Below are 26,872 nucleotides of genomic sequence, written 5' to 3' on the forward strand. Positions count from 1 at the left end.
AGTGCCCTGAACTAGGCCCAGCAGACCAAACCAGGGAGCACTTGAATTGTTACTAGTTGGAAGTGAACAAGGTTCCCTGCCATTACTTGTCGTCATTGACCTGCCACAGTGCTTGGCCCCTCTGGACACAGATTCCTGAAAGAACATTTCAAAGCAGTTTTCCATATGACAACCAGAGCTATCGGGAGCACTGCGAGAATTAGAGTGTTTGTGACAACTAGAAAGAGGTTTCCCCTTTCCAGGAACTGCAGATCCGCCTTGGGGTGCTCAGATAAACAAGCCAACACGAGGTGGATTCTGGGCTTCCTCACCCTACACAGCTTGACAGTCAGAGGCAAAAGCCCCAGCCTGTCTCGAAGGATTATCAAGGTAAGCTAGAGGAAGTGTGAGCAAGGGAGAGAAAGCACTGAAAAAAAAAAAAAAAAAAAGCAAGGTGGCAAAGACAGATCTGTATTTCAACCAGGTCTAGTGCTTCAGGTAGGCTTTCCCCATGGAAAAAGGAATGAAACATCTCATGAAAATATCTGTTATCTATGAAACAAGCAGCGATCAGGATGAATACCACAACAAAACAAATACCTTTGGTATCATAATAGTGGTAGAATTAATGTTTCAAAAAATAGATGAAACAGGAAATGAATTCTTCAAACACATACAGGCTATAAAAGAAAATTGCAAAAATGACAATTCAAGAGAGGATAGCAAAATTCCAAAGGACAGTACATGAAGTAAAAAAGAAAGATTAATTGAACAAGGCCTCTAATGCTGCTTTTGTATTTTCTTTTGTTTCTTTGTGTTTTGCCAATGCTGGGAATTGAAGCTAGGGCCTTGGACACTTGAAGAAAGTACTTTACTGCTGAGTTACATCCCTAGCTCAACACTAGATTAACTGAATTTTCTAAAGGAGAATACTGAGCAAATGAGAGACTTGTCAAGGGGATAACTGAAAAATTTCCAGAATTTGTATCTTAAAATCTTCAATTTAAGCCAGGTGTGGTGGCACATGCTTGTAATCCCAGAACTTGGGAGGCCGAGACAGGATTATCTCACAGGTTTAAAGCCAGCCTCAGCTAATTAGTGAGTAGTGAGACCCTGTTTCCAAATAAAATATATGCAAAATAGGTCTGGGAATATAGCTCAGAGGTAGAAAGTCCTAGGCTCCAGACCCAGAACCCCCCAAAAAAACTTTGGTTTATGGTTCTAGAAGAAAAATACGACTCTACCATAAAATACATTCTAGTGACACTCTTAAGTTTCAGATATAAATTATTATAAAGGAAGAAAAATTTTTGTAAAATTGATTTTTATACCAATTCAGAGCCTTCATGAAATTTTGTCCTGCAGAAAACACAGGCGCAGTAGGTCTTCATGAAACCCATCCCAGAGTGAAGTTCCTATGGTAAGACTCAGGGCAAACTTCTTATTTCTACACCTGCCTCTTTACCCTGACACTGTTTCCCAAAGAGCTGGACTGTCCTTTACTGGTTTACCCTTCCCTGCTACCTCAAAAACTCCTTCAGGTCAGAACCCACGTGTCTCCATCTTCCCAACTTGTCTTTGGAAAGGTCCAACATGATGTTGGGCACACAGTAAACCTGACAGATCCTCGCTGATGAATTAAGAAGAAATAGCCTGACACTGGGATGAGAGGCTTTGTGACCTGTCTTGTGAGTTACCTTGTCTGGATCCCATGTCTAGAACTTCTGCCCTTCCTTAGGTCTATTTGATGGCATTTGGTGGATGGGCAGGCCATGATTCTCAGCAGGAGACATCCTTCCTTAAGCAGAGTTTAGGAATCTGTGGGGCACTGCTGGTTGTCTCAGTGGCCTCGGTGACAGAAGCCAGGGATGCTGGGTGGCTTACAATGCCCTGCATCCATCCTGTATATGTTTGAAATGTTTGTCTAGACACATGGGAAGGTAAATAGGCTGTTTATAACAATCAGGGCCTGTAATCAAGCATTTCTCAGAAGAAATTGAGCACTATTGGTGAATATATAATTGTGCAAAGCCTGTAACTTCAATCTACATAAAATCCCTTAAACCAATCTGAATCTGAAGGCATTTGTGAGTTTCGGCTTTAAAAGCCCTGTACCAGCCAGATGTGGTGGTGCAAGTTTGTAATCCCAGCACTTGGGAGACTGAGACAGGAGGATTGGGGTTTGTGGACAGTCCCAGCTACTTAATGAGGGCCTACACAACTTAGCGAGACCCAGTTTCAAAATTAAGAATAAAAAATAGGGCTTGGGATATAAATGCCCCTGGGTTCAATTCCCAGTACTGAAAAAAATAATCCCTGTACCAGCCATCGCCCCCCCACCCCAAAACCTATCCACATAGTGACATCCTCAGTGTGTTTTTATAAAGCTTTCTATCTGACAGTTAAAAACTTTAAGGCAGAGCCAGGCGTGGTGGCACATGCTTGTAATCCCAGCACTTGGGAGGCTGAGACAGGAGGATTGAACAGACAGCCCCAGCTACTTAATGAGGCCCTTTGCAATTTAGTGAGACCCTGTTTCAAAATAAATAATAAAACAGGGCAGGGAATGTAGGTCGGAGGTCGACCGCCCCTGGGTTCCATCCCCACACCAGCAAAAACAAACAAACAAACAAAAACACACATAAAAACTCTAAGGCAAATTTAACTCTAAGAAGAATTGTATTTCGCCCTTAACAGAAATGAGCGAGTTAGTATATTTGGTCCTTTTCCCAACTCCCTGTCACAGAATACCTAAACCCTTAGATTTACCTGAGCTCTTTTCAGATCATTCTTGAGTTTATGCCAATGAAGTGATTTAGGATTAAATTGCTGAAATCAAGAAAGGGGAGTCATGGGAACCCTAATTTATAGTTGGTCTCTCAGAAGCCCAGGTCAAAACCTGAGACCTCTAATTGGTGTCTGAAATGGGAACCATCTTATGGGACTGAGCTCTAAAATGATGGAATCTGATTTTATCTCTAGATAGTATCAGAATTGAGCTAAACTATAAGACTTCTCATTGGCATCCACTGAGAATTACTTTGTGTGTGGGGGGGCAAACCTCCAATACACCTGGCTGCAGGAGTGTTTTGTGTTGACTGTGAGAAGAGAAAATTTGTTTTATTTCCTTCAGGAACGGGTAACATGTAAATGTTACAGATTTTGAAAGTGACAGGCAAATGAATTTTGCATTTGCATATGACTTTATCTAAGTTTAAGTTGCTGTTTGGAGACATTCTCCTAAAAAAATTCAGAATTTAAATCTGCAGAGAATTATGTTGCATATCCTAATGATCTTGTACTGGGAAAACAAAGCAGAGTGGGAAGGCTGACAAATTCTCCATTTGAGTTAAAAATTATTTTGCAAAAGACAACACACAAAAGTGAAAAGCAGCCAGTTGTGGTGGCGCACGCTTGTAATCCCTGCGCTTGGGAGGCAGAGACAGGAGGATCGCACAGGTTCAAAGCCAGCCGTGTGCGCTGGCTTAGGAGACCCTGTTTCCAAATAAAAATGTAAAAATAGGTCTGGGAGTGTAGCCCAGAGGTAAAAGGGTTTCCAGGAACCCCAATACCACAAAAAAGAAAAGTGAAAAGCAAGCTACAAACCATAGAAGAAAAGTCATAAATGGAGAGCGACATAAGGAAGTTGCTTAATCTTATTCAAAATTAGAGAAATACAAATTATCCCAGATCTGTAGAAATGCCATCTCAATGAGGGTGCAGAATGACAAGTGTTAAAATATACTGCTGGTGAGACTAAATTAGTTCTACCACATTAATAATTATAGTAGTATACTTAATATAATTATAACATGGTGTTTAGTGATACTAGGTAGTCGGATACTTTATATATTCTCTTTTAATCACTTGGAAAATAAATTGGTATAATTTCATTGATTTGACATTATTCCCATGGGAAACCCATCAATTCCTCTACTAGGTGTACATCCTCTAGTAAGTCTTATAAGCACACACCAAAAGACTTTGTAGTTTTTTTTTTTAAAGAGAGCAATTCAAATGTTATCAACAGGAAACTGTTTAACTTGTGATCAGTTGATATGTTCATATGTCACAAAATGCATAAGATGTTATTCCAGTACAAATTGAACCTAAATAAATGTGATGGGGCTACTTGAAGACTAGACGCAAGTATTTGTCAAGTAGAAGCCGGGAGGCTTGTGGATTCATTCATATTCAGAGAACCTGTGAAGAAAACCCCAGGTGTTGTTAGGGTTCTCAAGAAAAACAGAGCTAATAGGATCTTTACAAGAAAATTTATTCTGTCAACTGGATCACATGATTATGGAGGCCAGGAAGCCCCGCAGTATGCATCTACAAGCTGGAGAAGCTGGTGGTGTAGTTCTACTAAGGCCGAAAACTGGGGACATGGGGTTGGGGTTGGGATAGTTTGTCCTGGAACCTGAAGCCCAGAAAAACAGGGGCATTGCAACATCCTAGGGCAGGAGAAGAATGTCCCAGCTCAGAAAGATGGAGCTCGTTTTGTTGTCTTGGCCCTGAGCAGATTGAGGCCGGTCCGCATTGAGGAGGGCGAATTTTCCCTATTCGGTCTCCTGACTGAAATGTTCATCTGTTCTGGTAAAACCCTCACCTTAGAGACATCCAGAAATGCTGTTTTACTCTATCTGGGAACCTCTTAACTCTCCATCACACCAAGAAAATTGTACAAATCAAAACCAGGGAAATTGTTGCTTCTGGTTAGAGGGCAGGAAAGGAATTCCTGAAAATACATCTGGCCGTTTAAATAGTGCTGGCAAAGTTGTCTTCCTTAAGCAGCATACCAGGAACAAGCATCCATTCTATGATCTTTTATATTGTGTATAAACACACACACACACACACACACACACACACACACACACACACGTTTGAAATATTTCCCAGAATTCTTTAAAAAATTTTAAAAAGTTTTTTTTTTTTTAAGAGGAGGCTTTGATTTCCTTATTCCCTTTATGCAGTGAAGAATGAGAGAGTATGAAATGTCTGAACGCCCCAGAGCAGCACTACACATGCAGAGAACACTCAGAGTTTGCCGGAACGGAAACTGCCCGACATCTCTGAGAGCCAAGTTCTCAATTCAAAGCACTTTACTTTCTTCCTAAGTTTCACAGAGGTGACTCTTCAATGAAAATGTATAATGTAACAAGTATTTTGACTGGCACTGTCAAATCACTCCATCTTCTTGCCAGAAACTCTGCTGTAGCAAACATCCGTCAAGATGAAGAACTGAGGAAACGTGGTTCTGACAAGTTCCTGCTCGTTTTGTTTGGTTCCTCACATCCAAGATGATCCAGGTGGGAGAATTTAGCTTTGCTGGCTTTGTTCTTTCCTGGCGGCCAAGGCTGAGACTGTTCTCTTTGTTGCCACTTTACTAATTTATTATTGAGCAGGTCACAACCTGTGTCTGTTTGCTCATCTATTAAATGGCCATAATAATGAAATGTGTGATGGGAAAGGTGCATTTATCCATCAATCACTCGGAGCAATGCCTAGCACATCGTATGTGCGGTTTAAGCCTTAACTGCCGTTATCCTGGTCATGTATTACAGTATGTTAGTTTTGAACAAAATTTTGCAAATGGCAACTTTTGGGTTAAACTGTAGTTTCTCTTATGAAAGCAAAATGGGCCTTTAACATTAGAAACATTATTATGAAGAAACCAGGTATATAGCTTGAGCATATTATAATTAATTTTAGCTTGAATTTTAATTTTTACAGTGAATATTTTATATAAAAAACAGTGATTTGATTTTTAAATCTTTGTACTTAAATTACAACTAGTCCCGATATAACAATGTAAAGTCGGACATAATGGTTCACACCTGTAATTCCAGTACTTGAGAGGCTGAGACAGGAGGATCACAGATTTGAGGCCAACCTCATCAGGTTAGCAAGGCCCTCAGCAACATAGGGACACTCATTTCAAAATAAAAAAATGAAAAAGCCTCCTGATAGTTTCCTTTATTGTACAGAAGCTCCTCTGTTTCATGCAATCCCATGTATTGATCTCCTTTTCATTTCTTGTGCCTTTGGGGTCTTGCTGAGAAAGTTTTACCTGTGCTTATGTGTCCTTGAAGAGGGCATAGGTGCTGCAAAGTTTCTGATCCAATTTCCAGTCTTTGATCCATCTTGAATCAACTTTGTGCTGAGTGAGAAAGTGGAGTTTATTTCCGTTTTCCTGCATATGGGTAACCAGTTTTGCCATATGGTTAACCAGTTTTTTCCAGTGTATGTTTATGGCCCCTTTGTCAAAAATCAGTTGGCCATAAGTGTGCACAGTTTGTTTCTGAGTCTTCTATTCTGCTGCATTGGTCTATGTATCTGTTTTTGTGCCAATACCATGCTGTTTTTCTTACTATGGATTTGTAGTATAATTTGAAGTCAGATATTGTGATGTCCCCTGCCAACAGAATGGGAGAACATTTTTGTCACCTACCCCTCCAATAGAAGACTAATATCTAGAGTATACAGAGAACTCAAGAAACCCACAGCTAAGAAAACAAATAACTCAATCAAAAATGGGCAAGTGAGCTAAATAGACATTTCACAAAAGAAGAAATTCAAATATCCAATAAATGTATGAAAAAATGCTCAACATCATTATCATTCAGAGAGATGCAAATCAAAACTATTCTGAAATTTTACCTAACTCCAACTAGAATGGCAATCATTAAAAACACATACAACAACAAATGCTGGTGATGTGGAGAAGTGGGAGCTCTAATACGTTGTTGGTAAAGTACAAATTAGTGCAACTAATTTGGAAAACAGTATGCAGGACCCTCAGAAGAATGAAAAGTAACCTACCACATGATTTAGTGATACCACTTTTGACTAGCTACCCAAAGGAATGAAAACCAAAGTACCTAAATAATGCATGCATATCTATGTTCATAGCCGCATGATTCACAACTGCCAAATTATGGAATCAGCCAAGTTGTCCATCAACAAGTGAATGGATTACAAATCTATGAGATATGCACGCAATGGAATTTTGCTCAGCCATAAAAAAGAAGAAAATTACATCATTTACAGGAAAATGGTTGGAACTGATGAAACTGAAGAACATTATGCTAAGTGAGATAAGTCACTCACAAAAGGTAAAAAATCAGATGATCTCCCTAATATGTAGAAACTAGGGAGAAAAGGGGTCCTAGGGGAAACTCTAGACAAAGAAGGAGAAACCACAGATGAACAACAAAGGTGACTTAACTGAGGGGGAGAGGGGGAGGGGGAAATTCCCTAATGTACATGATGTACATTAACAAACATATCAAAGCCAATCACTAAGCCAACACGAGAAGAAGGAATGGGAAGGGAATGGGGTAGGAATTGAGTAAGGGCTAACTGGGAGATGTGTGCATGTATGCCTCCACCATCTTGTACTCCATTAAGATGTAGGATAACAGTGTACCAATAAAAAAATTTAAAAGAAAAGAAAAAGGCTAAGAGTGTAGAATGTGCCTAGGTTCAATCTATCTCAGAGATAGACTGTGCCTGGGTTCAGCACAGTCTATTACAAGAGTGTGTGGTGGCACACTCTTGTAATCCCAGCATTTGAGAGGCTGAGACAGGAGGATCAGGGTTCACAGACAGTCTCAGCTACTTAGTGAGGCCCTCTGCAACTCAGTGAGACCCTGTTTCAAAAATAAAGAATAAAAAATAGGGCAGGGGGTGTAGCTCGGAGGTCGAATGCCCCTGGTTTCATCCCTAGTACCACACACACACACACACACACACACACACACACACACACACACAAAATAATGTGCCTAGGTTCAATCTCCAGAACAAACCAAAGGAATGTAACAATACCATGACTTAAATTATATGGTTCATTTATTATAACTTTTATTAGATAATATGTAAAATCTTCACATCACATTTTGAAATAGAAATTATGATTTATATTTTTCACATGAATAGAACTGGGCTCAGATATGTTAGCAGAAATGAGTCTCAAGTTTGCAAGTCTAGGACTGCCCAAGTCCAAATCTAAGTGTTCTTCCACTACCAAGTACTTACTCACCACCTTCCTAATTACTATAGATTTTGATCGTGGCAATATACCCAGGTAGTAATGCCACATTTACTTTTAGTTTAAAATAATTTAGCAAATGCCTGTTATGTACCTTCATACATTCTTTCTGACCACAACATTTTAAAAAATGTAAAAACATACCAAAGTAAAACAAAAATTACCTATCATTTTTCTATCCAGTACTAATCATTTAATATTTAAACATTTGAGACATTTCATATACACATATTTATATATTAGATAACATTGTATTAAACATTTTATCTTTTCTACTACATTACATTATAGGTTGTTTCTTTTTAAGTGATCACATTAAGACCAACTATAATTTATCCCAGAAATGCTTGTCCAGAGATACAAGGCAGCATAATAATTGTGGAGAGTGAATTGAGGCTGCCCTACATGGCTTATAGGTCTAGATGGTATTTATTAATCACTTCAGTTAAAGTAAAAAACAGATTTTGTACCACCTTTATATCTGGATGGCCCATATTGTAGGTAGGGGAAGCTGCCCACAAGAGTCACACAAATAATGAAGTACTTACCCTTCAGGGAATCTCCACCATGGAGCCAATAACAGACTCATTTTGGAGAGATCTTTGAAGTTGTCAGAGGAATAAATGATCTATCCATGGTATTAAGAACCTGTAGCTATCTACTGACCATCTATCCCTAAGATATAAAGGTTTGGGGAAGGAGGATTGCTAATGCTTGGCTTCCGCATGAGAAGTGCATATGCAAAGGTGGACACAGTCTTGCTGGAAAGACAGTGTTGTTTATCACTGTTGCCTCCCCCTGAGAGTAGGACCTATATGAGTCAGAGCTGCCGGGTTGAAAATTCCTCCAATTTAGGGATCCTAGTCGAGTTTGAATACTTAGGTCAATCCTGATTGTCTACCCATCAGTCTACTAGCTTTTATGCATCCCATCCAAGGTTGAAACTCTTTTACAGTTAACACCAGAGGTAAATGGTCCAGAGGAAGCAGCTGTATTTCACAGAGTCCCCAGAGCCAGAACCAGGGTCAAGATGGCAGTGTTCTAGGCAGTAGAGTAGAAGAGATAAAGAAAGAAAATTGTATATGGACCAAGTCTGGTAAAAAGCATCCTGAAACTGCCATAGGGTATTTATTTGTGGTTGTGTTCTTCTGTCCAGAAGTGTCCACATGTCCATGCTTAAATATAATGGAGAAGTAAGATCACGGTTCTTATAGTGTGAATGTGTTAGTTAAGTTAAACATTATATCACTATGGTAACAGGAAAGAATGAGAATTGGGAGACAAGTTATAGTCTACAAAACAAAAAGAGTTGTGTTTGATATACGGGGCAGCAGCTTTAAAATTATAAGCCAGATAGTAGCTATAACATTGTTAAGGATATACCATTAGTGGAAGTACTAGCTTTGTTCAAATTAATTCCTACTTTAGTAAAGATTTACTTCAAATAGAAACAGAGCTAACTTCTAAGATACATAGGTTTCATTGACTTTAATAATCAAATTTTGTATCAGGCTACAATTTGAATTCATTCTATTTCTGCATGGTTTATGTTGTTATATTCATTGCTTTGTGATCCTCCCATAAAACCTAAACTTATTTTTATTCTTTATCCTTTTGTAACCAATAAGTATTCTACTTCTAAAAAGCAAAAAGAAATTGAGGACCATCTATTCATTGTATCATATAATTGCATTCAACATTCTTATCTCTTTATTAGGTTTTTATTGCCTTAATCTTTTCTGAAGTGGTGCCTAGGAACTAAAAAAGAGAGGAAAGATAAACTTGGATATAACCTAATCATAATTTATAATACATATAGTGTATTTTTGTAATACTTGGATACTGATAATGATGTCTACATGAATAGAAAATATCATTGTAGGCAAATAGTTATTCTTTTTTTTCATTTTATTTTTTATTGGTGCACTGTATTCATACATCATAGTGGGATACAAACTTTTGTAGACATACATGCACACATCGCCCAGTCAGCCCCCACCCGATCCCCACCCCATTCTCTCCCCATCCTTCCCTCCCATGCTTGGCTTAGTGGTTGACATCTAGTATTATAGCAATTTATCCAAAATTAAAAATGATAATCTCACATAACAGTTTCATTTGTCTGATACCAAGCTTTTGATGACTTAAAGATAACATTTCAATATTTCTTTTTACTTTCTTTCTTACCAGAGAATATTTTTTTTCTATTTTTTAGGTGAAACTATCATATATTTATATGTTTATTTTTCAGGAAAAAAAATCTATCCTAATATGGAAAATGGACTCTAGATACCCAAAACGATCTTGAAAAAGAACAAAGCTAGAAGATATATATTTTCTGATTTCAAACCATATAAAGCTACAATAATTGAAACAGTGTAGTACTATTCTAAAGGCAGATATATAAACCATTGGAGTTAAATAAAAGCCTAGAGCTAAATTCTTCCCTATATTGTCAAGTTATTTTTGACAAGGTTTCCACGAACATTTGGTGGTGGAAATAAAAATCTTTTAACTAAATATTGTTGAAAAATAATAATTACATGGAAAAGAATAAAGTTGGACCCTTACCTAATCCCATATACAAATATTAACTCGAAATAGATAAAAGACCTAAATATAAATCTTAAGACTATAAACTTTTAGGAGAAAATCTGGGTCATAAAACCTCACAACATTGAAATTGGCAGTGATTTCTTGGATATGATTTCAATGGCACAGGCAACAGAAGAGTATACAAACTCCCTAAAAAATAAAAAAAAAATATTGTATATCCAAAGACAATGTAAACAGAGTTAAAAGTTACTGATAGAATGGGATAACATATTTCCAAATGCTATATCTGAAGGTATATTAATATTCCAACTAGAAATCCTAAAAATTAACAACAATAAAGGCAAACAATACCATTTAGAGATAGGTAAAAGACTAACATAAGTAATGAATCTCCACAGATAACCAATCTTAGTTGTCTGTTGGATGGAAACTCTTGTTTCTTTGGTTCTGGTGTGTGTTACCTATTTCTTCTTTGTAGTTAATCTCTTTGAGTATTTTCTCTAGTGCTGGTTTTGAAGACATAAATTCCTTCAGTTTCTGTTTGTCATGGAAGCTTCTTATTTCTCCATCTCATTTGATAGAAAGTTTTGCTGGGTAGGAAATTTTTGGCTGGAAGTTGTTTTCTTTCAGAGTTTGGAATATGTTCCTCCAAGCCCTTCTGGCTCTCATGACTTGGTTTGGGAAGTCTGGAGTGATTCTAATTGGTTTGCCTCTGAATGTCACTTGGCCCTTTGTTTTTGTTGCCTTTAAGATTCTCTGCTTGGCTTCCACAGTGGTCATTTTGACAATTATGTGGCGTGGGGATCCTCTTCTCCGATCCTGTCTAAAGGGAGTTCTATAAGTTTCCTGGACCTGTGTAACCACCTCTTGCTCTATGTTTGGAAAATTTTCTGCTATTACTTCCTTGAAGAGATTGTTGATCCGTTTGGTTTCACCTTCTTTTCCCTCCTCTATTCCAATTATTCGTAGGTTAGCTCTCTTAAAACGGGCCCATATTTCTTCAATATCAGATTCCTGCTGTCAGATATTTTTTTCTAGATTAGAAACTATGCGTTCATTTTTGGAATGATTATCTTCTAAGAGCGAGATTCTGTTCTCCATGTGTTCTAATCGGTTGTTTGTGCTTTGAATTGAGGCCTTTACTTCATTAATTGCATCCTTTATCTGTTTTTGGCTCTCTCTGAGTTCTTTTCGAAGCACCTCTATTATTTCTACAGTTATTTTCCTGATTTTATCTTCTAGAAATCTCTGATTTTCTGTTTTATCGGGTTCTGATGTTGTGGGATTGTGGGCATTCATTGCTCCAGTATTATTCCTCTTTCCCATTATTTCGGGAGTTTGTGCCTTCTCTGGGTTCTTCCCTTGGGTCACTATGACTTCACTTAAGGTGTTCTGGATCTCGAGTCTGTAGTATCTCAGACCCCACTACTCCTTTACTGGGTTGTATCACAGAGTCTCCGACCCAGAGAGTCGATAGAGGCTGCTTTAGACTGTGGGGGGTGCCAGGTTGCACGTTCTCCTATGGTGTGATATCTCTGCCACCGCTCCTCCCCCACTGGGTCAAGTCCCAGGGAGTACAGTACTGGGATTTCTCCTCTGTGGCCCGCAATTTGACTCACTGTTCTTGAGTACGCAGATGTAGCTGTACTGGATTCGGTGAAATCTCTGCTGCTGCCGCCGGTGGCAATATGGCGTCGCTGCTACGCCCTTGACCGTGAGGCTGGCTTATTTCTTCTTGGTTTTGATTTCCACTCTGAATCCCTGCAGTGTGTGCTGAGCTCAGCCACTGGGAGCTTTAGATTTTACCTGCGGCGAGAAATCCCGCCTCGCTGTTCCGCAGCGGCTCACCTCAGCTTGCTGTAGCCGCCCTGTGAATTCGCCGCTGCCGCCGGCAGTATGGCGCTGCCGCCGCGTCCTCGGGCGTGAGGCCAGTGTATCTCCTTTGTGGCTCTGAGCTCTGTTCTCAGTCAGCTTTCTCTCTGGAGCCTGGTGATTTTTTTGTTTCTCTGGTGATGGTGTTTTCTGGCTATGAAAGGCGCTGATTTTGTGGTAATGGAGATTAGTTGTTAGCGGGGCTCTTAAGCCCCGCTTTTCTCAGTTGCCATCTTCCCGGAAGTCCTAGTTATTCTTAATAAACTTTATTTTCTCCCTCAGCTTAGGTGTATTTTTCTTGTCCTTCCACCATTGACTTATCTAAAATGGAGTCCATTTATTTTTCAGTGAGAAATTTTCAGTCTTAACATCTTCAAGGACGTCAGATATACAATGGAGAGTAGTAGCTGGTTTGAGGTTTGGAACCTAATACTTCTACCCTTTATACCATAGATTTCCTTATTGTCTAGCATGAAATACACCTCTTCATGAAACTTTCTCTAGATGTTTTTTCTCTTACGTGAAATGTTCAAGAATCTGAAGTTCAGAAGGCACATAAAACATTTAGGAAAAATGAATTAAACAAAAACACAGCAATACAATCACTAAGATCTTTTCCAGTTTTTATTCAAGAACTACACAAAGTTGTTATCTTCAGATTGAGCACATGGAGATAAACACAGGCCAGTGATGCTACCCTGGCTCATATGTTTGGAAGTTCTCTTTCAGATTTCCTTAACCCTGGGATAGTCTTTTTCAACTATTTTTCAATTATAAATTATGCTCATTCTTTGAGGTTGAGTTTGATTTTGGAGAACACTAAAATAACATGAAAACAAATCTGATGATTAATATTGTCAAATGATTTTTTTAGTAGTTGATTCATTAAATGTATATTCTAATCCAACATAAGAAAATGCCATAAGCAAAAGCACAGAATGTATATTACCTGCTCTTAGGATACACGATGTATAAGAAGGCCAACACAGGGTGACATGGTTTTCTTGAGTTCTTATTGTAGCTCTTTGTTTTTTGTGTGTCTCAAAGTCTTAATGCGGTCTTATACTTTGTATGCTCTGTCTTTGTCTGACAGGACTCCTTTGTGTTCATATGTCCGAGAAGAGTTGGAAATGATGTATCGTTCTGACTTTATTTTGACAAAATGGAAATGACTGAATGAAAGTAGAATAGAAGGTGTCCCAAGTGACTGGAGGGAATGTTGTCATTTTTGTTTTCTTTCTTGAATTACTCTCCTTATCCCTTTTTGGAAATTAGAAGGAAAAGATTCAGAATAAAACATAAAAACCCACATCTTTTTTTTGCAGGTCTGGGAATGGAACCCAGAGGCATTTGACCTCTGAGCTACACCCCCTGCCCTAATTTTTATTCCTTATTTTGAAACCGGGTCTCAATGAGTTGTGGAGGGCCTCACTAAGTAGTTGAGGCTGTCTGCGAACCACAATCCTCTGGTCTCAGCCTCCCAAATGCTGGGATTACAAGTGTGCGCCACCACGCCTGTCTGAGAATTCTTGTTTAGGAACATTTAACAGAGTGAAACTTCAATTTCTGTCTTTGAAACTTTTAGTTGACGTGTATGTGTGAAAAGATTACAAAAATTGAAAGATGGAGTGTTGGTGGCAGAAATGAGTGCTAACGGTTTCTTTGCTGAACATATTTTTCTCTATTTGTTTTCAGTTATGCCTTTGTTTGTCCTTTGGTGCTAAATAAGACCTTTACACAATGGTGAATAGAAATAATGAACTTTATTACCCATTTTAAAATGAATGGTGGGTTTCCCTTTGAAGAACAGTCTTTAGGTTCTTCATAGATGCCTGCTATTTGTAAAAAGAAGTACCATCAATCCTGGCTTGCTAAGTCTTTTACTTAGAAAATTACCGTGTTAATTTTCCTGTCACTCTGAATGTCATTGTGATGTATAATTACAAAATACTAATAAAAGTATATGTAAAAGAAAAGCTGATATGGCAGTATTAATATCAGAATAATTTACAGTGAAGAGATGTTTTGACATGCATCGCTATCTTATCAGCTCAGCTCTTAAACCACGTGGGCAGAGTATATGTTGTTCCATCTTTGTATTCTTGGGTGTTTTCGTGGTATTCTCACCACTGTGACTGAAACACCAGGCATGTAAAATAGAGAAAACAAGGATTTTATTTGGGGGCATACAGTGCTTGAGATTTAAGTCCATGTTAGGCTAACTTGCAAGGAGAAGGTGTGGCTGCAGATCCTCATGGTAGGGAGCATAGGGAAAGAAAGACAGTAAGACAGTGAGCAGGAGCAGAAAGCAAGGTCTGAGCACCCAGCTGAGAAAACAGTTCTCAGCCACCCCTGGAACCCTTCCTAAGGAGCTGTGTCCCACCACAAAACATGGCTGTCTTGTCCAACTCATCAGGCATTGGGAACATTTTAAATCCAAACCATGACAGTGAGATCTGACCAATATCTGCCTTGTATTACTTTGCTGAACTTAAGTGCTATACAGGAGACAGGCATGGTGGTGCACACTTGCCACTCCAGTATTTGGGAGGCTGACACAGGTGGACCACAGGTTGGAAGCCAGTCTTAACAACTTAGTGACACCCTCAGCAACTTAGCAAGAACTTGTTTCAAATTATATATATATGAGCTAGGCTTGTGGCTTGAAGGTAGAATATCATTGGATTTAATCCACACTACATTTTTTCCAAAAAAAAAATGCTATATAGGATGTTCCTTATATCTGTAGGACTGCTTTACAGATTCCAGCCTGGAAACATTAAATAGATAACTCCATAAATAAACAATTTATGTTTTAAATTGTGTGCTATTACGCCAGGTGTGGTGGTGCACGCTTGTAATCCCCACACTTGGGAGGCAGAGACAGGAGGATTACACAGGTTTGAAGCCAGCCTTGCTGGCTTAAGAGGACCCTGTTTCCAAATAAAAATATAAAAAATAGGTGTCTGGGAGTGTAGCCTGGAGGTAGAAGGGTTTCCAGAAACCCCAGAAATCCCAGTACCACCAAAAAATAAAATAAATTGTGTGCTATTCTGAGTAGCATGATGAAATCTAGAAGTCCCACTCTGCCCCAAAAGCCATGCTTTGTCTACTATATCCAAGCTGTATATGCTAGCTACATGTAAGTTACTTAGTAGTCAGTCACCTCAGTCTTTGACTGTCATAGTAGCCTGGTGCTTGTATTCAAGTAACCATTATTTTACTTAATGGTGGCCCTAAAGCACAAGGGCAGTAGTGATGGTGGGCAATTTAGATATGCCAAAGAGAAGTTATAAAGTGTTTCTGTTAAGTGAAAAGGTGAAAGTACAATTAGATATTGAGAGAGAATGGGAGAGGCCACATCCACTTAACTCTTATTATATTAGTACAGTTAATTTTTTATTAATCTCTTTTTTGTGGTACTGGGAATGGAACCCCAGGGCTTTCTACCCCCAGCCTACACTCCCAGACCTATTTTTATATTTTATTTGAAAAGAGGGTCTCACTAAGTTGCAGAGGGCCTCACTAAGTAGTTGAGGCTGGCTTCAAACCTGCATGATCCTCCTGTCTCAGCCTCCCAACTATTGGGATTACAAGAATGAGCCACCAGGCTGGCTTGTTAATTTCTTACTATATTCAATTCACAATTTAAATTTTTTATAGATACGTATTTATGTACAAAAATGTGCAATGTATAGGGTTTAGTATTGTGTGTAGTTCTGAGTGTGCACGGAGGATCTTAGACCCTCACCCACATTGATAAAGGAGGACTACTATAATTCATAAGAATGATGTTTGCAGTGAAATGATTCAAGACTTATGCCTGATTATAGACTTATGCCTCTCAACTCTTAAGTGATATTATGTAATTGCACTGAATGAATTTCTATAATGGATTCAAAGTTTTCACTGGGTAGGGTTGTAGCAGAGAGACTGAGAGCTCTCAACTGACTGCCCTCCTTGGCTACCCTAGAAATTAGGTACAGTATGTAATTAGGTCATAATAAAATATTAACATATATGATGGATATAACATTTCCAGATATGTCCCACAAAATCCTTCCGGGTGTATTCCTGTATGCTTACAACTTTTATAGAGGATTAGAATGTCAATGCCAAGATTTAAAAGCCATATAGTTTAAGATGACAGGATTGACATCAGTGGTTGCTCCTGTGATTACAGAGAGAAAAACTGACCCATAAAACTGAATGCCTGTTCTGGATTATTATGTGAGGAAGAAATAACCTAAGATACTGACATTTTTTGATATTATTATTATTATTATTATTATTATTATTATTATTATTGTGGTACTGAGGGTGGAGCCCAGGGGCTCTTCTACCTCCAGGCTATACTCCCAGACCTATTTTTATACTTTATTTGGAAACAGGGTCTCACTAAATTGCTGAGAACCTCACTAAGTAGCTGAGGCTGGCTTCGAACCTGTGTGATCCTCCTGTCTCAGCCTCCCAAGTGCTGGGATTACAAGCGTGCACCACCACGCCCAGCTTTGGTTCTATTCTTGTTATTCTATATTTTACCCAATAAAGATATATACAGTGTAGAAATGTTTATATTATCTTGGGCAAATCATGTAACTTTTGTCTTCAATCTTCATCTGTAAAATGAGAATAACGCTTAAAAAATTAGGAGGTAAACTCTATAAACAATTTTATAAACTTTAGGGTCTGAGGTAATCATAACTAGAAGGGTATTATATAAATAAGTAATAGATCCATTATATGAATTTAAAATCTTAAAAGTTAGTCTTTTAGGATTATACTATTCTTCTTAAAATCTTTTTAATACTTTCCAATTGCTCATTAGAATTCAGAGCCCTGATAAACAATTCAATTTACTTTATTAAACTAGTTTTCTCCCACTTGCCATTTCCACGTTTCACCCTCTGTACTCTTCTACTTCACTGGACTTTTTTAAATTCCCAAGATACAGCATGCATTTTCATTTCTTATATCTGCTCGCTGTCCCCATTGCTTGAAATGACCTTATTTTTGCTTGTTGCCATTTTATCCATACTTCAAAGCTCAGCTCTAATATCACCTTTTCTGCCCCATTCTTTTATCCTAGAAAATAATTATTTTTTCCAATTCCAGAGTCCAATAGGATTTTGTTGTTTCTTTTATACTATATCATTTTTTGTCCCAACTGTGCACTCAGAACATGGTTTCCGTGTACACGCTGCCAGCCCAGACCCGGCTAGTGATCATCCTGTAATGTATTCAGCACTGACGTGTGACCCAGGCATCCTGCCTGCCTTGGCCCCGTGTGGGTGCTCACAAGCCACACACAGGCCACGGCTTATCTCTTCTCCAGAGGGGTGTCTCCTCTAGTCTGGGGAAACCAGAAAACTTCTCTGCCATCACTGGGCTGTTTGTACCTTCTTCAAAGAGGTCTGAAGCCTAAGATTCATATTGTCCAGGAATTTTTAAAAATTATTGATATTTTTAAATATTTATTTTATGAAAATTACAATCTACATGCTGATTCCTTATAGAATTTTAAACATCTTACTAAAAATAATTTTTTCAGCCATTGGATAAATGTACTTCTCATAAAAATATTTAATGTTATCAAAGGGATTTTAACATTAATTCCATTTAACATTAACTCCATTCAGTCATTGCAGTGCTGTTATTCCACATTCAAATAAAAACCCAAAGAAACCAATAATAGAGGTTAACCATATGCTAAAATTCTGAACTAACATTTCAAATGTAGACAGAATATACATTTTATTTAAAGCTTAAACAATGACTCATTTTGCTAAGACACCTTTCAGAGATATTAGAGTCTATTGATTTTTCAGAAATAGAGCTGCTCCACACTGGATCCACTGGTCTTGGTTGCCCCCGCATGGAACATCAATATTGGTGACCACACGATCCCTCTCGGCACTTGTGTACACAGGCAGAGAGATGCACTCATCAGGGGAATATGGACCATATGCATCCTGTTTAAAAACAAAATGTTTTTAAAAAGAACAATATACAATTTAAAATCAGATTATTACAAACTACTAATTAATACATTTTATTTAATATTTTATTATGAAATATTTTTAAAAAGATTAATCTGTCCTTCTATCTCACTGTATACTGTAATCCCAGTACTTGGGAAGCTCAGACAGGAGGATCACAGGTTCATGGCCACCCTCAGCTATTTAGTGAGGCCCTCCACAACTTAGTGGAATTCTGTTTTAAAATAAAGAATAAAAAATAAAGCTGGGGGTGTAGCTCGGAGGTAGAATGCCCCTGGGTTCAAACTGCAGTAATGCAATAAATAAATAAATAAATAAATAAATCCTCAAATAGATAAATATATCCTCCCTCCCTAATATTTCCAATTATATCCATGTTTGCATTGATGACTCTCTTACTTAGGTAGCTACACATGTCAGAGTGTTGTATTATGCTAGCGTGCCTAACACAGGGTTAAGCATTTTAGCATAAGCATAAATAGAGAAGATAATCTTTGTAGCTTAATGTTCAGTTTGAAAAAAATACTCATACATAAAATTTCTAGAATATAATTTTTGCAAAAATGAGTACTTCAGAAAGTCAAATGAAAAAAACTACTACTCTGAGATATGTTAACCTAACAACGGTTACAGGACAAAATGAATCCTATGTAAGGCTACAGAAAAAAAGTGCAGGAATTGGTCTAAAGAGAATTTTCAAACATTGTGGGTCACTGACTAATCTCTTCCCTCCTCTCCAATTCTCCTTAAATGGCAAAGCTTTAGGATTCAGAAATGACTGTAATTGCCATAACTCCCTAGGCAATGCTAAGGTTAATAATCTAGTTCCAGCTTTCTTTCGGTGTTGCCTCTATATTTTTTAGCAAAGAGCAAACAGTACATATTTGTTGGACCAAAGTGATCTGACTGCCAGTTTTTAATTCCTGGAAAGGTCTTGACTTGTCTTTCTCTGCCACATCATATTTGCTTTGCTTCCCGTTACTTCAATAAGTGAAAGTGAAACAGAAACATCACAGTGAAATGTCTTGAAATGCTACTGCTTTCTTTCCAATCTCCTCTCTTTCAGAAGATTGTCCTATTTCTTCTTTTGAATGCCTAAATTTCTTTTAAAGGAGGAATTTAACAATCATGTAAAGTTGTTTCTTTGCACGTTAACTCCAAATTTACTATGTTTTTGTATCTGTTTCCAAATCTGCTTGTAGTTTCTGTTTGTTTTAAAGTGAGCCGAGCCGGGTGTGGTGGCGCAGGCTCTTAATCCCAGTATTTGGAGGATCTCGGTTCAGGGACAGCCTCTCTACTTAGTGAGGTCCTTTGCAACTGAATGAGATCCTGTTTCAAAATAAAGAATAAAAAACAGGACTGGAGGTGTAGCTCAGAGGTAGACTGCCCCTGGGGTTCCAGCCCCATTACCACAAAAATAAATAAATAAATAAATAAATGAATAAATAAATAGATAAATAAAGTGAGGTGACATTACAATGTACCAGTAAAAGTAAATTATGAAAAAGGAAGAAACCACACACAAAAAAATGAGGTGACAGTCATTCTCTCCGTACCTCCAGTGTTTTAAAGCAAAGCACTGCAGCAGTGTCTTGACATTTTGCTTGTCATTGCTCATAAAGTTCTGAAGTCATAATGTTATCATTTTTCTAAAAGAGTACAATTGTTCTGAAGTCACCAATAAATAAATGGTTGAAGCAGAATTAAGTATACTTGGCATCTCATGATTAGCACAGTTCCTTGTGCATATCATATTAGATTTAGATATGCACAATTAGATAAGAAATAGATTCTTATAACCAAATATGCTCTTAAAAATATATATATATATATTTTTGGTGGTACTGGGGATTGAACCCAGGAACATCTACCTCTGAGCTAGACCCTCAGAACTGTTTTATGTTTTATTTTGAAACAGGGTCTCACTAAGTTGTTGAGGCTGCCCATGAACCTGCAATCTTCCTGTTGCAGCCTCCCAAGTACTGAAATTACAGGCTACACCACCACGCCAGGCCCAATACCCACTTTAATCTGTTTATCTTATCAGACAAAACATTAAGACCCTGCTAAGCTAAAATATTTGGGTAAAATTAAAATTGTATTAATAACTATTATCACATTGAATTCAACTAATGCAAGAGATATGGAGTAAGTTCAAATAATTCATATTAATGACATACAGGCAATTTTTTTTGCTTAACTAAAATTTAACAACTAAAAATCTATATATTATACTTGAATACAGTTGATGTGTTCACATATGCCATAGTTTTATTAAAACAGAAACTGGTTGGCTTGGCTCAATAAGGAAGCTAAAACTTGAAATTTTATATTCATTTAGACTAATCTTTCATAAATAAAAACTGTTTTATGTGAAAAAGCATGCTGTATAATTTCTCTCCCTCTCAAAAGTATTTAAGGTAAGTCTGAATGTCTCACAATAAAATTAACTTCTCATGCCCCAGACAAAAAGACTTAAAAGCATGTGTGTTCTACAAATAGTAATATGTTAATTATTTGAAGGAAGACAATACATTTTACAAAGGAAAAATCAGCGGAGGGTGGTGGAGTATGCTTGTAATCCCAGTACTTGGAAGGCTGAGACAAGAGGACTTCAGGTTTGCAGCTAGCCTCAGCAACTTGGTGAGGCCTTCTGAAACTTAGTGAGACCCTGTTTCAAAATAATAAATAAAAAATAGGGCTGGGGGTATAGCTCAGAGGTAGAATGCCCTTCGGTTCAATCCCCAGCACTACAAAAAAAAAAAAAAAAAAGAAAGGAAAAATTGTAGTATTAGATAAAACGTAGCCAATAAACCAAAAGAAACAACAAAATAAAACTAAAAACAGAATAAAACTACTGACTATGTTTACTATGTGGTCAATTTTAATCCAACTTTTATTATAATGAAACATATAAATAAAGGCAAAACAAAATATATTTCTCATTGGTTTATGTATAGTCCATCTAACTTATTCCAACACATGCATTTTTGAGTATTTATAAATCAAGTCAATAGTTATTTTTGTTTGTTTTTAAAAGAAAAGATATTAGTAAACTAGAGTTTTAATGTATAAGTAGAAAAAACTAAGTCAATTTTGGGAAAAAATACACATATTTCAAAACAGGAAACAATACAGCTTTCTACCCATGAATACTTTGAAAGACTGCTCCATCAAAAATGCATTTAAAAGTTCATATTACTAGAGCCGGGCATGGTGGCACACACTTTAATCCCAGCATTTGGGAGGCTGAGACAGGAGGATCGTGGTTCACGCACAGCCTCAGCTATTTAGTGAGGTCCTTTGCAACTCAGTGGACCCTGTTTCAAAATAAAGTATAAAAAAAATAGGGCTGGGGGTGTAACTCAGAGGTAGAATGTCCCTGGGTTCCACCTCCAGTACCGCAAAAAAAAAAAAAAAAAAAAGTGTATATTGCTAGAATGATACTCTGTTCATGTTTTTCATTAATACAGCACTAACAAGCAAAAAATGTCACCCTGCTCATCTAATATTTGTTGCTTTTAAACCAGTGTGTACAAGTTAAAGAGTTCAATATATTTTCTGATATACATGATATTTTATTTATTTATTTATTTATTTATTCATTTATTTATTTATTTATTTTGCAGTACTGAGGATGGAACCCAGGGGCATTGTGCCTCTGAGCTACACCCTCAGCCCTATTTTTTTGTGTGTGTCTTTTTTTTTTTTTTATTGTTGAAACAGGGTCTCACTGAGTTGCGAATGGCCTCGCTAAGTAGCTGAGGCTGCCCCTGAACCGCGATCCTCAGGTCTCAGCCTCCCTCCTGAATGCTGGGATTACAAGCCTGTGCCACCATGCCTGGCTACATGATATATTTTAACATTGATATCACTGATATAAAGTAATACAGTGACTTTTCCCGAGTATCTGTGGCATCATATGATAGTTGTATTTTCCCTGAGAATGAAACAGTTTTTCTAGTTGCCTGTTCAAGGGCCTAGGCCCTTGGAGTCCTGGTTCAGGACTACTTCATTACCGTGGGGCCGATAAACATGCAGAAACAGGGCATTATCTGTGACTGGTGTATGTCATAAAGCAGTGCCTCCCAAATGCTACATACTGATGGAAGGTGTGGAGCCACCCCGCCCCTTTGTGGCATTGGTGGTTGAACTCAGAGGCATTCTACCTCTGAGCTACATCCTCAGGCCTCTTTTTCTTTTCTTTTCTTTTTTTGTTTTGAAATGGGGTCTCGCTAGGTTGCTAAGGCTGTCCTTTAGTCAGTGATCCTCCTGCCTCAGTCTCCCATGTACTGGGATTACAGTCATGTGCCACCATGTCTGGTTTAACAAGGGTGTGTGTAGGTGATTTTTTTTTTGGGGGGGGGAGTACTTAGAGCTTTTAATGCAATAATTTTCAAAGGGAACACTGTATTTATTCTTTTAATTTTAAAGGTATATTTTATTTATTTAAATTTTTTACTGAATAATTCTTCACAAAGAACTAGTATAAATGTATAAAAACATGTTGATAAATACTTTGGAAAAAGCTAATGCTTTTATGGGTAAAATACCTTAGCAATATCTTAACTTGGCTATGTTAGCCAGCAGCAGTGAGCTGGGACTGGAACAGCTTTAAGAATCTGCATCATGAATGAATGAATGAATGAATGAATGAATGAATGAATGAATGCAAGTACAGATGAGCAATGCAACTGCAGGTTGTATTATCATGTATAATGATAAACAGAGACTAGGGAAACAGTTCACCAATAGGGACCGAGAGTGTCTTGGTTACTTTCACTTCTCCTTGAGAATGCATAATTCCAATTGTGTTAATTCGCCAAGTACAAGGCATCTAAGTAGAAGCAATGATAGAGGTTCCTCCTCCCCTTTCCCCCAATAATTTTCAGAGTTTGTTGTGGATATCCTTTCATCCTATCATCATGTATTAAAACAATGTAAAAGCAGTTCTATAATTTTTTGCTACCCAAACTGTTGCTCTTCAAAATACGCAAGTAGGTGGGTTAGTGGGCAAATTTTCCTAGAATGAAGCTATTTGGGATTATTGGATATAAGATAAAATTGTAGATATAATTTATTTTTAAAAACCTCTTTCTGACCTAAAAACATGTAGTCATCAAAGTTCTGAGCTGTATTATTCTACCAGAGCTTGAATTTTGGACTTTCTATAACAAAGAGAGCATAGGAGCAAAGACAAACACAGCTTGTTCTTTAGCTTATGTAAATTAGTGTTGATGCTTTTTTGATTATATGGGGCTTCTTTTCCTCATAGTAAAAATGCATCTACCCTAAAAGTACTTTCCTGGACAAAATACTACTTAAACGAAGCAGAAGTTAGAGATTTTAATAGTTTATTCAGGGTTGGCAACATTTTTCTAAAGGAAAAAAGAAGAAATATTTTAGGATTTGTGGACCACTAGGTTTCCAATATAATTATTCAACTCTGTTGTTATAGCCTCAAAACAGTCATAGACAATATGTCTACAAATGGGTATGGTTACTTTCCAAATAAAACTATATTTTGGAACACTGCAATATAATTTCATATAGTTTTCACTTGTCATGAAGTGTTATTCTTCCAAGTTTTGAAATTTTATAAAAATGTGAAAAAGGTTGATGCTTTGGACTACTAAAAAATAGGCAGTAAACCAGAATGGCCTTTGGACCATTGTTTTCCAGGCCCTTTTATACTGTTAGGGTGGCTCTGTATCAGATTAAGGGGTTAAGAGAGACAGACCTGGATTTGAATCTCATTTGCCTATTTATTAAACTATGTGATCTTGGGCCACTTATATAATTTTTAAAACCTGTTTTCTTTGTTTTATAATAATAGTTATTATTATTATTATTATTATTATTATTATTATTATTATGCAGTACTGGGGATTGTTCCAGAGACATTCTATCTCTGAGCTCTAGTTCTGTTTTTTATTACTTTATTTTAAAACAGGGTCTTACTAAGTTATCGAGGGCCTCACTAAGTAGCTGAGACTGGACGCAAATCTGTGATCCTCCTATTTCAACCTCCCAAGTAAAAAAATGAAGTAAAAAAACTTAAGTAAAAAAGCCTAGGGAAAAATCATTATATATATATATATATTTTTTTATATATATGTACATATATATATGTATATATATATGTACATATATATATATGTGTATATATATGTACATATATATATACAATCTACATATATATGTAATATATATGTAGTAAAAAATTCATATTGCCTTTAAGCAACCTCTTTGTAAACTAAATACCCAAATTCATTTTACCTCTTTTTACATGGGCTATATTTCAAATTGTTTTTAGCTTTTAATTCTAATTCTGATTTTGTTAAGTATGAAAAATATAACTGAATAGAAATGATACATGAATTGAGAAGGGTGCCATTTCTGACAAGAGTAAAGTCCCACTGCTTCTCATAATTTATCAATTTTTGTTATAGAAATTTCTCATAGGAACTAATAGGAAGGTTGAAATACAACAAATATTCTTTCAACCTCCTTAACTATCACTGTAATATTGGATAAAATGAATCTGAGATGGGAATAAAATAGGTCTTACAGCAATGTCTGCTCTTTTGGATGAGAAGATATTCTTGGAGGGCTCTGAATATTTTGTTAATTATTGCTACATCTTTAATTTTCCCCCAAAAAGTAAATATTTAGGTGATTTTGATTTTTGCTTTAGAAAAAAAATATAACTAAAAATTTCAATGCATTATTTCTCAAATGAGAAAATTTATTTTTCTTACAGTGAGCAATACATGAAATAGTTGTTACTAATTAGATACAGGATTAGTTTATCTGTATATATTAATACTTGCATTTTTAAACTTCATAGTTAAGAAAAATGTTATGTGCTTTATCTACAAGTAGGTCCTATTTTAAAGGCAAGTTACCCTGTTGAAAATGCCTTCCATAACTGAAGGTTTTGTTCTTCATCTGCCTATCAGCCGTATAATGCCCTGGTATGATACAAAGCCCTACATCTTTATTAGCACCTTTATTTGGTCACATTTTGTACACCTTACTGTTAGAAATTCCCTAACTTAGAAAGACACATGTTTATGCATTTGAACATGGGAAAAATATCTCTGTCTTGCCCAGTTGCTTTGGAGAGTAAATTATATGAAGCACTTAGCACATTTCTGAAAATGAACACAACACACAGTGGTTCACATCATTTGAAAAAGACTATTATTCTTTAGAAATCAAAACTGTATTATTTTTTTCCAAAAATGGTTTTAAAATGTACTGTACATTTAAAAATTATAAAGGATAAAATATTTTTGACTGCAAATTTTTTCAAATGCAGGTAAGATTAAAAAGCAAACAAAAATATACATGCCAAGAATATCTTATTGAAAAGATAAACTCCTAAAGTGAATTGATAGAATTAAAAATTATGGCATTTTAGAAATGTATTACCTGGGGCCAGGCGTGGTGGTGCACGCTTGTAATCCCAGAATTTGGGAGGCTGAGACAGGAGGATCACGGTTCACAGACAGCCTCAGCTACTTAGTGAGGCCCTTTGCAACTCAGTGAGACCTGGTTTCAAAATAAAGAAAAAAATAGGGCTAGGGTGTAGCTCTGAGGAAGAATGCCCCTGGCTTCCATCCCCAGTACAGAGAAAAATAAAAAATAAAAAAGAAAGAAATGTATTACCTGTGGAATCCAGCCCATAAAACAAGGGAGAACTGATGACACACTAGGAGAATCATGCTGATTTTCAGAAAGCCGATTTCCATCAAAGCTGCATCCTTCTAGTAATAAGCCACTGATCTGCCATGGGAACAACATACAAACTGTTAAAACATGAATTCAAATGTCAGGAGTTACTGTGTTATATCTAAAAAAGAACAAAGGTAACACTTCCGATGTGGCCATGTATTGTAAGTACTATAAAGAAAGATTATAGCATTTTACTGGAGAACAAAATAGAAAGGCTCTGGACCATTGTTCACTGAACTCTTTGCACTAAATTCTCACTTTTAGGAAACAACCAAAAAGTCACCAGTTACAGCAGCACAGGTGTTTGTCCTTAGATTTAACGGAAACATAATAGAAGAACCCCCAAATTATTCTTTCTCCAGGAAGGGTGACAAAGCGCATAATTAGAGACCAAACCTGTGTCCCCTGCTTGGAATTCTAACATCGTCTTTTAAAGAACAGAACAAAATTTTAAAAGTTTAGTGGGGAAAACTCTTAACATGTTATTTACAGCTGAGTGGATAAAAAAGAGAAAGTTAATGTATTCTCTAAATTACCCTGGGGTAAATTGAGAAACTTTTGAAAGCGAAAATATAGTTCTGGTTCTATTGGTAATATAAGCTTCCTATTTCTTGGTTCTCAATTCTTTAGTTTTTCCAGTGTTACTCTCCCCTATCTAAAGGCAACAAAT

The 26,872-nt window shown here is 36.9% G+C and overlaps 1 protein-coding gene across 2 annotated transcripts in view; it reads right to left on the reverse strand.

The window, feature by feature from the left end:
* Positions 1-18,276: 18,276 nt before the first annotated feature.
* Positions 18,277-26,872, reverse strand: part of DYNC2H1 (dynein cytoplasmic 2 heavy chain 1) — a gene marked incomplete at both ends in the record, with an annotated part of 293,921 nt that continues 285,325 nt past the window's right edge. For both annotated transcript variants that reach the window (XM_080694845.1, XM_080694844.1), the window contains 2 exons: positions 18,277-18,435; positions 26,137-26,253. In XM_080694845.1, the coding sequence (XP_080550971.1) occupies positions 18,277-18,435; positions 26,137-26,253 (276 nt within the window). The remainder of the gene's footprint in view (positions 18,436-26,136; positions 26,254-26,872) is intronic.

Source organism: Muscardinus avellanarius (genome assembly GCF_963383645.1).
Source record: "Muscardinus avellanarius genome assembly, chromosome: 1".
NCBI lineage: Eukaryota > Metazoa > Chordata > Mammalia > Rodentia > Gliridae > Muscardinus > Muscardinus avellanarius.